At 35.8% G+C, this 13,718-nt stretch overlaps 1 protein-coding gene across 6 annotated transcripts in view; it reads right to left on the bottom strand.

Moving 5' to 3' along the window:
- Positions 1-13,718, bottom strand: part of BANK1 (B cell scaffold protein with ankyrin repeats 1) — a 167,027-nt gene that overhangs the window by 115,598 nt on the left and 37,711 nt on the right. For 3 of the 6 annotated variants that reach the window (XM_056349050.1, XM_056349075.1, XM_056349091.1), the window contains 4 exons: positions 12,005-12,061; positions 6,489-6,637; positions 5,200-5,338; positions 3,035-3,177 (listed from right to left, as the gene is read on the bottom strand). In XM_056349050.1, the coding sequence (XP_056205025.1) occupies positions 3,035-3,177; positions 5,200-5,338; positions 6,489-6,637; positions 12,005-12,061 (488 nt within the window). The remainder of the gene's footprint in view (positions 1-3,034; positions 3,178-5,199; positions 5,339-6,488; positions 6,638-12,004; positions 12,062-13,718) is intronic. The other 3 variants (XM_056349068.1, XM_056349084.1, XM_056349059.1) reach the window with 2 other exon arrangements.

The following is a 13,718-nucleotide window of genomic DNA, read 5'->3' as shown; positions in this document are numbered from 1 at the left end:
TATTCTAAGTCACTCAAACAAACATGAACCTTATCAATCATTAATTTCAGTAATAAGGATATGACCATATTTTCAATTTTTTTTAAAAACCTAAGAAATCTGTACCAGGAAACCCCAACACTAACTAATTGAATCAATAGTTGCATTTAGTAGAACGTCTGAGAGAAAAATCAATACACCATGTAAATCCAGCAGAATGCTGAAATGAGAAGTTGATAAAAAGTAAAAAAAGATATGAAAAAGTTTATTTATGAATTATAAGAACCTTAAAATCAGTCTGTATACTGGGTTATTACAGAAACTCCCTAAAACAGCTTCTTTAATGCAAAATTATAAGAAAACAAGAGAACAAAAAAATTCACAGCCTTTAGCCAGCACCCACCCTCATATGTCCTGGTAGCAAGTTCATTGAGCATTGTGATTCAGTTATTATGACCCCAGCGCTTCCTACTTTACTATAAAATGTCAGAGTTTTTTCTTGAAAAGCTTATGCAAATAAACTTATTTCATTTTTTACTCTATTTATTTCCTTACATTTTAAATATTTATTCAGTTGTTTAAATGTCTTGCTAATGTTGATAAATTACTTCTAAATTCAGAAAAATTCGCAACACAGAAAATTACAACCGAACAGATGTGGCAAAGAATTTAATCCAAAAATGTAATTTGTAAAAACCTTAGAATATGTTTAATCTGAAATGTGGCCAATGTTAATCTTTAATTGCTCTCTGACAGGAGGAATTCACAAATGCAACAGTACCACACTTCGTTGGTCTCCCACTAAGATATATGAACTGCCCCGACCATCAGTAAAAGGAATGGATTAGCTGTAAGCCTATGTGTTGGGTTTTGTTTATCTGCTTGGCTTTACTGGAGGACAAAGTGGAGAAAGGGAAAATAATCTTAACAACAATAGCACCTCAAATTAGCTGGAAGGGTTGGCAACACAATATACAGTACAATGAAAGCATTTTACCAAAGCACTGTGGGTTTGGTATGCACTACTGTAGCAATTTGCTTTCATCACAGAATTCTAATAAGGAGATACTTCTCAGATTGCAAGCATTTGTGAAAATCTTGAATTTTTCTTTGAACCACGGAGTAATATTGCTTTGATCAATAATTGCTGTAAGCTTTTCTATTTTATTTTAATTTTGTTTTCCATTGTGTTTGATTGTTACTTTGCACTGTTGCCCCCCAGATACTTTTGCAAATAAGCTGATAGTCTCAAAGGTTTTAATTATCCTGGCTAAATAAAAGTTACTACTACTCCTGCGACTTGACAGGAATTTAATTACTATCAAGTCTGTTTTGTTTTTCCTTGCGTGAACATATTTTTAAAGATTAAGGTAATTCATGTTATGTAAATTGCAGCTTTATGATCTATCTTATTGCCATTAAATCAGGTTTACATGGGAGCTTAAAGTATTTTAAAAGTTTGTGGAAATACTTTAGCTACCTAGCTAGTTAGTTTACCTCAATCTGTGGCCCAGCAGGTGACGTTAAGTGTGATGACAAATCTTCCAACACATATGTACACTTACAAAAGAATTACCATTAGTATACTTCCCCACAGAGCAGCCATTATATTGTGTGGCTTGTAAAACTTATCCAATTATAAATATCTTCTTGGTATTAACTTTTCAGATGCTAAAACCAAAAAATTAAGAGCAGGCAAACAGCATTGCCTCATTTAAACCCTTGCTTATTATCCAGATGAGTAAAGCTGAGGAACATACCTGGCAGTCATAACCTACAGCTGTATTTCCTGGTGTGCACTACTGCTCTGCCTAGAATTATTTTTGCATTTGAATATAATTTGAATTGCATGTGTCTTACTAAATATTAGTCATGCTGGTTAAATGAAGGGTCAAACTCCTGAATAACGCAAATAATTCTCCAGTGGAAGTACCAGGTGTGTTGTAGGTATCTAGGTTACCATGTTAATTATAATTTTTTTAATCATTATGATATTTCTTACGCATAAAATTGTAAATGAAACCTGTTAGAAGCTTACTTTGATGTCCTTCAAAACACAGGCTAAAGAATAATGGATATTAAAAATGCATTTGTACTTGGAGTTGCACTATTTTTCTTGTGCAATAGCCTGTTTTCTTAAAACAGAAGTGACTTGTACTGGGAAGGAATCTACCCCCACCCTTAATAGAACACTAATATTGCAATACATCATTTTTTATTAATCCTTTCATTATGAGTGTAATGCCTGAGGTGGTAGATAAGGTAGATTTGTCACAGGAAAATGAGACTGTCTGCACTGGAAACACAGACCATTATTTTTGTTCTGGCTTTGCAGTTACAATATAGACATCATGACAAGTCTGCTTGGGCTATCCACCATTCAACAAATGATAACTGAGATTCCGTCCTTTCTTAATAGATGCTTTCTTTTCTTATTATTTTGTATGTGCTATTGGCAAAGGACACGTTGCAGAGCACTGCAGCCTGCTGTGCTGGATTTGAAACCCAGCTCAAAACCTGAATTCTTCTAAATATATGCAAAGAATCTGCATGGCAACCAGCAAACCACATGAATGATAATTCAGCAGCTGTAAATGTACTCTATATGAATAGCAACCTACTGTCTCCCATACAAGCTATGCCAGAAAAATCCTGCTTGACCGTGAATGAATAATAACCCTCCAAATACAATGTGATTTAAGATTACTTGCTTCTATTGGTCTTAGAACATACTAAAAAGGGCACTTTAAATGGAGAGGGACATTGCTACTGTTATTATTTTCATTCTCTGTAATGCAGGATATTGTCCACTAGGCATATACAGTACAAAGGATGTTTATATTACTTTCTATACAAAAACAAGAAAAGAGAAAATTTGTTTTCACTTGCCTGACTTGCTTACAACTAGACATCTCAAAAGACAGGCCTCTGTAATTGTAAACCTGTTACTGAGCCATTACTCATTACTGTGCAATCAAAAGACTGTGCATTATCTCTTAGCTCATACAGGCACTTATATTGTATTTTTTAATTAAAAATGCAGAAGTCAACTTACCTGACAAGTGAAAGCTATTGGGTCAGCCACCTTCTTGAAAATGTGCTCAATCTCCTCTAGTGCAGTATAGTACTCTATCTGCGCTGTGGTCTTAATGACTCCCCCACAGTAGACATTTATATATACAGGGCCAGCACAAAAATCTTTTAAAACACAAATCAGAACAGTAGCTGAAAATATTTTCCAGTCCCAGACCAGAGGTCTTGGGGAATAAGTAAAAGAACAGGAAAATACCACAGAAAATGCATAGAGTCAATTAAATGGATTTGCATTTCACACATGATTCAGTGTAATCAGTTTTTTATCCAGGTCTTTCAGTCTAACATTAAAAAGCTGACAGAAGAAAATACATATCTGTAAATCTGTATAAAACAAAGCTATAGTATTGCTTCACGTTAGAAAGGAGATGAAGAGAGTATGCTTCAAATTTCCAACTTCCCTTTGATATACTGATGACCTATAAACAGATCCCCTATGCCTACAAACTAAGGAAAAGTTCATTTATTACAAATAGTGGAATTGCTCTTCATCTTTTGAAACATTTTTCTTAATTGCAGACAAGGTTCTCAAAATTGGATTTGAACTAGGCTGCAGAAATTGCAGTGTAATTATTTCCATTCCAGTTGTTTACCTAGTAAAACCAAAGGAAACAGGCATTTGTACAGTCTGTTGTTACTTAAGTGTAACTTGCTCTGTGTACGCAGCATAAGCCCCTTTCATGAGCACATTTTATAATTCATTAGTATTCATTGTGCCAGGCATCCTGCTGTACCATACCAGCACTAGCACAGTTTCCTTAAAATTCAAACTCTGCCCACAGAAAAGCAATGAAAATGCACAATCCTGAAAATGGAGAAGAGTAATAGGGCCAAAGAAACAAAACAAATAGAACATCACCTTAAATCACTCAAATGGAAACTGATCAAATGCATTTTTAATAAAAACAACAAACCAAAACCATTTTCTGGTCAGCTGAACTCTTATTAAAACAGGGTACTCCCTAACTTCCAACTTTTCCAGATTTTGGAACAGAAAAATGCTTACAGAGGGAAGCATTAAATACCAGTAATATAAGAAACAAAATGAAACTTGGGCTGCAGGTCTCTGCCAGATTTTTCACAATATTTCATTTACTGTTCATATTTTATTTCCTCATGCACTATAGAAACCTCACTGTAATCAACAATGTTCTCAAAGTATAATTCTGGAAGAATCTTTCAAGATCTGTGAATGAGGATTTCAGCTCTCCTCTGAAATCAGTTACAGATGGAAGTTTCCTGTTGGTCATGTACTTCCCAATCAGGTCTCTAAAAACAAACTCTCTGCACGATCACAGTGATAAAAAAAACTCAGATCATATGTGGCTGTCACCTCAGGACAGTGTTCTGGATGAAAATCAGACCACAGAATTACCCAAATGTAATTCCAAGAAGCCACTGTTGAAAATTGTAGCCTATACGTATATATTTCTTCTATCTAATGTTGTATTCTAATGCTTTTAGAATAAAATTTAAGTTCTTTTGCGAATTCACAGCATGCAGTGCAGTAGCAAGCTACACTCTAAATATTTACGTGAAAATCTTTTTAATTCTTAACTCACATCATGTGAGTAGGGATAGATGTGGCACTTAAATCTGCACAGACCTTCTAAAAGAAACTGTTGTTACATAGCTAAAACTGTTGACAACTAGTTATAGATGAAGCAGTTGAAAAAATCATTAGAAATCAGCAGAGCTGAGTGATACAGAGAAATGGCATGGATACAAACAAAGAAAAGAAATTATTTCCTAATCAGTAAGAATTATAGAGAGGAATATAACCAAATTTACTGCATTAAATACCAAATGAAACATTTTAGTAATGGAGTAATAAGAAAAGAATATTAGCTTTGCATTTTATGGCAGTAATTTTGAAGAATGTTAACCTGTGACTAATCAATGACATTTTAAGACTGCCACCTGCCATTTAACCACACAAAAACAACCTAAGAGAACCTAGTTTCCCATAAATCACAAGGCCTTTCTTCTCTGCATTATTAATAAATGTTCTGTGTGCAAAACCCATGTACAGGAAACACCTACAAAATAGTGGGAAGTAAAACTACTTATCAGAAAAAGTGATGTGAGCCCAAAGTTTTCTGTTTACTTAAAGAAAGTTTTTCTTACCTAAGGCTTTCACGTACTTGACCTTTTTATTCCAAGAGGTTGGCTGCGTCCTAATTCGTTTATTACCTGCTATGAATTCAATTTCTAATGTTTCATCATCTATTTCATCTTTCAACAGAATGAATATTTCACCAGGATTCTATAAAATTAAAATATGTTCTTGTTAGTCCTTCAGAAAATTATACTGGAAGTGTAAAATGCAAATGAAAACATAACTGGGAAGAAAAGTTCCTTCATACAAAAAAACAGTAATACCAAAACATGCTGCCATCTCAGTGTTATACTTTAGTATTTTACTTACATAAATGACACAATTAATGTAGTATTTTAAATTCATCTTATCTAACAAAATTTTAAGACAGTATTTTAAATACATATGTAGCTGAACTGTTATGTTTTCTAAGAACATTCTACTTTATAGTCCAAGAGAATGACATTCAGCCTAATAAGAACCACCTAAAATACTTTAGACTCAAATTCTTTACAGTGAACTGCCAGTAAAGACAGACAGAAGCAGCAGGTAATGTGATACAATACCATCCTACTGCCTCCTGAACGAGAGCGAATGTTACTCCCTTAGAACTGTACTGGTCGCAATAATGAAATAATGTAAGCCATCTTTGAAAGACAGATAGCAAGCAAAATACATGACGTTCTATACACACCACAACCTCAAAATCTGACTGTGGCCAGTCATTTATATAAATTAATGCAGGATATTGTACTTCCTCTGTTTATATTTTCATATATTTTCTCACAGAAACTCTGATTAAAAACAAACACATATGAATATTTGTGTCCATTGGATATGCATGGAGATATGTATATATAAATATTTCTGATTTAATTTAAAATTAGACAAGGTATATGCTCACACAACCGCTTGTGTAACTTGTGGTATGGCCACATATGCATGTACCCATAAACCAATCATGGATTCTTGCCATGAGACACTCCGTATCCCTCAAGAAGTGCCTGACGACACGCTCCCTCTAAACTACAAGGCCCACATGACAGTTAACATCTCTACTCAAGCTGCCAAAAAATTCTAATAGAGATAAAAATCCCTCAGAGGCTCTCTCAAAACTATTTTATTTACAAATCTTTTGGCTGCAGCGTGGATGTGACAAAGGCAAAATAAACCCCACTGCAGTCTTGATGAACTCTCATTTTGGCCTGTTACCTGCTATCGGTTTTCAAAACTGTTAATAGTATGAATGAGTTTACAGCAGGAAGAGGAGAAGAGCACTGACTGTTATCCTAACGATTTTAGCACCCAAAAACCTTACCTCACATGATATTCTTCCTGGAAGCACCAGTATTGACTGCTCATTAGTTTCTAACGTTTCAGAAAGCATCTCTGTTTTAAAACAGAGTTCCGTTTTTTCTGATACTCCCCTGACATCTGTCAAGTTAACATCAGAGCAAGTGTGGTGACCTGAAATATATAATGCGGAATGAGGACATCGTTAACAAACCCAGCAACAAAACATAGCAATGATGTTGTTTCCAATATATAGCTCATATGGCATTTGGAGTCACATTAAGAGCACTGCATGAAAGCCTGGCAATATTCCTTTTTCTGCAAATGTGATGAGGTTCCCCCCTTTGATAATCAGAGCTCACCTCTGAAGTCCTGAACCTGCAGCCTTTATTTATATAAACAGATTCTTCTCATACATTTTGTCTTGTGAAGTCAAAGACAAGGCCTTTACACCAAAAACATCGTGACCAATGAAGTCACAAGATCAGCCAGTTTTCTAGTCTCAGAACAACAAACTCTCATACACTGGGACAAAGTGGGATTTTTACCACTCTTGCTTTCTCTATATGTAAACAAGGGCATGCTACACATTTACAACATCAGCCTGCCTGGCTGCAGGAAGGATTTATGTAAAGGCAGTGATACCTGTGACCAAGTGACTATGACGGTAGACAAAGATCTTAACACAGGCTATGGTCTCTGCCTTCCTTTACAGACAAAATGAATGACTGAAGGCATACATTTTTTGCGTAGGATATTCTGGGTTTGGAAATGCTATGCCAGTCATACAGATAGCTTGCAACCAGTTTCTTTTCTGCTCTGCTATACCAGTAAAGGCCCAAAAGCCATAGTGATTCCTTCACCAAATCACAGAATTTTAATGAGAAAATATAAAAGAACTGACAACTGCATCTGCAGAGCTCTGACTAAGCCTACGTTTCAGAAAAGCTATTCTTCACACCTGCCACTTTACAGTTGTATCACTACTACTCCTTTCCAGACACTCCATTACCCTGTACAAAACGCTCTTGTCACCCATCTCAAAGGACTGCAGCAGCTCTTCATCACACAGGATTACCCAGCATATTGCAGTAACCTAGTTAGATTAATAGTATCATTCCGAGCAGCTCAGAGTTAAAGTCTTGACTGGCTGGTGAGAAAATATCCTGAGAGTCATCAAGAGTATCTTGTATTACTGTAAATTATGGAATATTCACAGTCAATTACATTCAAGGACATAAATAACTTTTCAGGCACATATTTTCCTCTCAAATGAATGTAGAATATTAATATAAATTAGTGATGGGCAGAATACAGAACAGTAGCAATCTGGCTTTGCTCAAACAAGTACTGCAGCCATTTTGAGGTTTTTCCAAAAGTGCCCAAGTGACTGAGCTATACAAACCACACAGTACTCCTAAGCGGCACAGAACTATTTACATTTAGCATCAGTATTGGTAATTTACAATTAGTTTTCTCACTTCTTGCTTGCCTTTATTTCCCCCATATGTACCAGTTCGTCTGATACAAAATGTTTCCTTTCCTTACCAAATTTGCCTTGCTTAAGAAGGCACAGACTTCATAAACTTCTATAATAAATGTGCCTACTAAGTGAAGTTATGCCAGACAATGCAGTACAGAAACTTGGGTATGCTATGTCTGATGTAGATTTTTTTTTTTTCCCAGAAGTGTGCTTTGGTTGTTGGAAAGATCTTAGAAAAAGAAAAAAAAAAGAAAGGAAAAAAAAAAAGTAGCATCATTTGTCCTTGCTTCATTAAGGAAGCTAAAAGTTCTTTGAACATCTAAGGTGTGCAGGTTCAGCATTGGTCACCAGCTAGTAAATTTTCCTACCCTACTCCTGCTTATAGTCTCATGCCTTTAAAGCAAACTAATTCTAAATTTAAACTGTGAATTCAATGTAAACTGATAAAATTACACTGAACCTGCGTGCAAACATACTTTACTGAAATAGTTTTAATTCCATTTGTTTTAATTTGTTTTGAAAGTTAAATAGGCTCACTGAACAAAGGCTATTTTGATTCTGAATGAGAATCCACGCACAATTCAATGCAGTTTAACTATTCCAGCTCAAAAAGTAACTACATTAGTTTCTATGATTATCACTGTGAAGACTAGACTTTAGCACCGCTCTTCAGAAAATGGAAGGCCTGAACCCTTGCTGACGTGAACAGCTAGGATACTATATGCCCACAGCGCGTACTTTGGGAATATTACGTGTTCATATTTTAAGTCTCCCATCAATTTTAATCATATAGAATTTACTTAAGACAACTCATATGAGGTGCATGCTTCTTCTGAAAATTTGTCTTCCACTTTAAGCAAAGGAGTCTTGCAAAGACAAGAAATATTTCATTATCAGATTGACAAAATGAAAGGACTGAATAACAAATCTGGTAGGCACTGGATTTTCCGATGTCAGCTTTCTGTCAGTGATCATTCTTCAGGGATCGTGTGGATGCATTCTAATCTATGTGAAGTTCACGACAGCTTTATTTCTAGCCTGCACTCTGCTTATCAAAGATGACAGTATTAACTTCCACCTTTTAATGTCTACAATAATTCATCTACTAGGAAGGTCAATGCTAGTGCTAACAAGCTCGTTCAAATTAGGATAATATTTTCCTCCCACATTAACTGCATTTTAGTATTTTTATTATGCTTAGTGACATATAACTACAGTATCAGGACCTCAACTCAGTCAGTATTGGGATTACACAGCCCTAGAGTTCAGACAAATTATGAAGAAAATGCAGCCTTTGCATCAGACTTGGATATTCAAGAGAAACAGCAATTCCCCTACTGACTGTGAAAGCAGTTAGCAATTTATTAGCTAAAAACCATCAAGCACAAACTCTTTCACTAAATGTCAGGTCTACCTGAGAATCAGTGAAAGACACGTACAACAGTCCAAGAGTAACAGGGATCTCTATTATCACTACTATATATTTAATAACCAAACTCCAGAGCAACCATCTCCAGCACTCAGATTCCTACCAGCAGTTGCACACACTGTCCTAAAATGTAGAACATGAAACAACCATGTCAAGTGTTACTTGTCAGTGCTGAACAAACACTGCATCAGAGATTAAGCAATACTTGGCTTGGTGGCATTAACTAAAACAATGTAGCTCATAAGCGTTTAATACTAAAGTAATGAGATTCTAGTAACACAAATGGAACAAGTACAGACAGTATTTGTTTAATTGTGGGTAGAAGGTGTTGCCTGATGTACAGGTCTTTTGAACACCTACATTCTGGACATCTTCACTGTGAATCCTTTACAGTCTCACTTTTAACCTGAAAGCAATGGCTAAGGAGCTCCACTAATTGCTAAGGCTTTCAGAAAAATGATCATTCAACAAGGATTTAAAACTGTAGGCGAAGATTAGCTTAAAAGAAACATAAAAGGAACATCATTATAATGCTGAAATATCAGAGAGAGGATTTATTAAAGGGTATTTGTTGCTTGGTGAATGTGTTCTTTTAACATTTTATATAACGGTGACCTATCTGTGAGATTCTTAAAATGGAGCAGTAACAATTAAAATAATGGATTAATAAAATTGGACCCTTTCTTGTAGGATTGAAGTCTAAGAAATTATTAACTATATCTAATGATCCTTAGACAGCACTATGAGCTAGAAGCTGAAAAGAAAGGAAAATCTGTTATAATCTTCCCTTGAGTATTCATGTCTCTCCCACCAGGAATTACTGTCTGTTACTGAGGGTAATGCTCTATTTCCATCACATTACTTTTGTTGGCTTACTTTTGACAAATATCTACTGCTGATGGTCACATTGAAAGGATTGATCTTAAATTTAAGTTCATATTTAAATAATAAAATCACACACATTTACTGTAACAGTTATTCACTTAATTGGGCACAGTGCTGATGTTTTCAATTTTACTTCAATGTTCCCTTAATTCATGCAACTTCAATACATCAATTTGGTATATTTTACACAAAGCCTTTTGGAATGCATTATTGCTTTTCATTTAACATTTTTAACCGAATTCATTAAATGACTTTGAAATTGCATTCCTACACATAAACTCAGAATTTTTAATGAAGCCTCTCTACTCTCTTGTGGATTCAACAATTAATGCCTCACCATGGCTTCTGAACAACTTCCACGCCACATCCAACCTCCTTCCCGCTCCCAAATTCTAACTTTTCAAATACACTATTTAGCTATCCATATTGCAGCCTACATGAGTATTATAAACCGTCTCTGTCTTTGATTACTTGGTACTTGCTATGTGTTTTGAGTCAACAATGTATGTGACAGATTTGGGGTATTAAAAATAGCAGAAACAAACTTATGAAAGATTTATGTGTTTTCTAAGGCTACCCATGGAATGAATCTCACAGCCAAAATTTAGTTGGCTTTACAAAAGCAAAATACCTGCTAGCTTAGCAAATTTCAGTTCTTCCTCAAGTCTTGCTAAAGCAATGCTAGCTGAAGAACTGCAACTGAATTACAAACAAGGTCCTCATCCCTAGATCACACAACATACAAGAGAATGAGAAATATGGGCAAATCTGGTTAGGCAGATGGCAGGGAATGGAAAAGTAATGAAGCGCGTGGCCAACCTGCCACATGAAAGAAAAGACAGGGTGTTCCAGTGTCAAAGAGTAAGCCAAAGGGGATTACAGGGAAGAACACTCAGGCTAAATTCAGCAGATCATGTAAGTGCAGGAGTCATCCCATGTAATATGGCAGGACCCCTCCTCAAGACAATATGAGGTAAAGGCAGAGATGGTCCCACTGGGTTCTGTGAAGTATAATTGAAAAGGTGCTTATGTGTAAATAGCTTCATTGCAATTCAAAACCTTCAAGCCAAACACAGATGTGTGCTCTGCAGAAAAATGGATGAAAGTAAAGCCATACAAAAAAAAACCAAAATAACCTTCTGTTATGTGGAAAAATTAGGAAACAAGACTTACGCACGTCATATTCTTTCTGCTATCAACCATGAGTTTATCATACACATTTATGAAAGCTAATCCTCTTAAAATATGGGTATTTGTAAATGTTGCATGAACTCAGAAAAGTGCAGCAGAGTGGGATGGAAAGGCAGCCTCTAACTGCATGGATTGCTCTATAAATGACTTGAGAAAGGCTGTGAGAAACATGGAGGCAGAAAACATTCACCACACTGGGCTTCATTCAATGAGCCTGTTTTCCTCAGCATGAGGATGAGATTTATTATTTTTTACCATAAACCCTATCTAAGATATGATTTCAAAGCAAATCCCTTTTTCTGCTCTGCTGAAAAATTTTCTTTTACTGATGGTGAGAGAGGACTTAGGAACAGAAAGGTTTCTAAAAATCACAGAACAATACTAAATACATTCTAAAACATATAAACATCTGACTTAAATCTTAACTTCTTTCATTTGTTTCCTATCAGGTAAATTCCAGACCAAGGTAAACATATCCACTACTGAACAAGCTTTAAATAATTTTTCTCTCTATGCTGAATCATCTATCTTTTTTAAATAGATTGACAGTTACCTTTGTTTTTCTCAAAAGCATTCTCAGTCCCAGTTCCTCCTGCATGGCTGCATTCTTCTGTCAAAAACAGTAGATTTCTGTGAGTTGGCCTATTTTGCACATGTTTCCAAAAAGTTTCTATTACTTTATTTACGGTGAACAATTTTTTTTCCAAATAAGCATCAAGTTGACAGTTCCTTTAAAAGCTATGAAGAACAGGTTTTCCTTTTCTGAATATTTGGAGTTGGTGTTTATGTCATCTAAGCAACTGATGGTGCTGTAATTTTCATTCACATCTATTTCTCTCCCTTATCAGAGCAATCCCTGGAACAGCCCCCACATCTAATACTTTATGCATCACTTCATACATGTAAGGCAAAGGCTGATTTGATTGCAAAGGTGCGTACCAACCTGTTCTTGTATTATTAGGTATAATTTTGTACACAACAATAAAAAACACCCCACTCTGATATAATTGTAGCCTAATGGATTGATTCATGTAAGCATCTAAACACAATGTAAGTCTTCTTATGAGTAGCCATATTGGATCTGATAGTTAAACCAAAAAATCCTGCCTTCAAATAACCCCAAAACAGTAAAAAGCAACTTACCATTAATTTACCAATAATATTTAAGAAATAATTTCCACATAAACTAGATGTTTCTTTATATATATACTTTTATATAACTGTAACTGTATATTCAGAGACTATGCAAGGCTATGACAACTAACTAGTTTGTAACTGGTCTGTGGCTTGGAAGAAAGATTTGACTTAAACTCAACAATCAGTGCTTTGGTTAGGATGCATACATTTAGAGGCTTTTTGGGACTAAGTTTGTGTTTTACTATATTATCAATTAATGTTATTATTTTTACAGCAGTCAAACACATGATTTTCAGCTGTACCAGCAGTATTAATAGCATTACTGCTCTGTGAGCTTTAGACACATAGGAAGACAGTCCCAAGAAGTTCCTAAACTGCTAGGCACACTGATTATTTTGGAAATAACAGCTACCTGCCTGAGGTCATTTAGCTGCTGAGCAGAACTGTTGATGGAGCCCAAGCCTGTTATTTCCACTTTCTACATTCTGCATGCTTTTATCCTGTCTCTTCTCCAGGGAGAAGCAAACTGAAGTCTGGCCCTCTGTGTGTACCAGCAGTTCTCAGTTATTAAAGCCTGATGTTTTATTGAAGAGTCCATCTATCCACTTCAGAGTTACTGGAGTTCTACCAGAGTAAGAACACTCTAGCTGGCATTTCTATTCCATTTCTCTGGGGTATCAGCGCACACACACACACACCCCTCACCTCTGTTTCAGTGAAGGATTATACAGCACTAAACATTGCCCCAAATCTGAGATGTGCTGTTTGAACAGTGACAGGTTATCCTCCTGCTGCTGACTCAAATTACCACTGAAGACAAAAGGACTGATACGCAGAGGCATCCACAGTTGTGAGCAGACCTCCAAAAGGTGTTTGCCTGATAAAATGGTCCTGCAACTTCCTTATTATTCCAGAGGGGCTAGCTGTAGCTGCCTAGTGGCTCTATATTTCTATAACTACAATTCAAGCCTCTCATAACTGGCCTGGCACAAACTGCACACTGTGCTTGGACACAGATGTGACACGAGGTTACATTTTGAATTACATAGATCTAAAAGAACATAGCTAGAGAGAAGCACTTTAGAATCAAGCCATACTTCAGGGAAGCACACCTGGCAGGCAGGCCAAGT

This window comes from Falco biarmicus, chromosome 1, assembly GCF_023638135.1.
Source record: "Falco biarmicus isolate bFalBia1 chromosome 1, bFalBia1.pri, whole genome shotgun sequence".
NCBI lineage: Eukaryota > Metazoa > Chordata > Aves > Falconiformes > Falconidae > Falco > Falco biarmicus.
The sequence above is the reverse complement of the archived record's forward strand: the minus strand, read 5'-3'. Positions and strand labels throughout refer to the sequence as shown.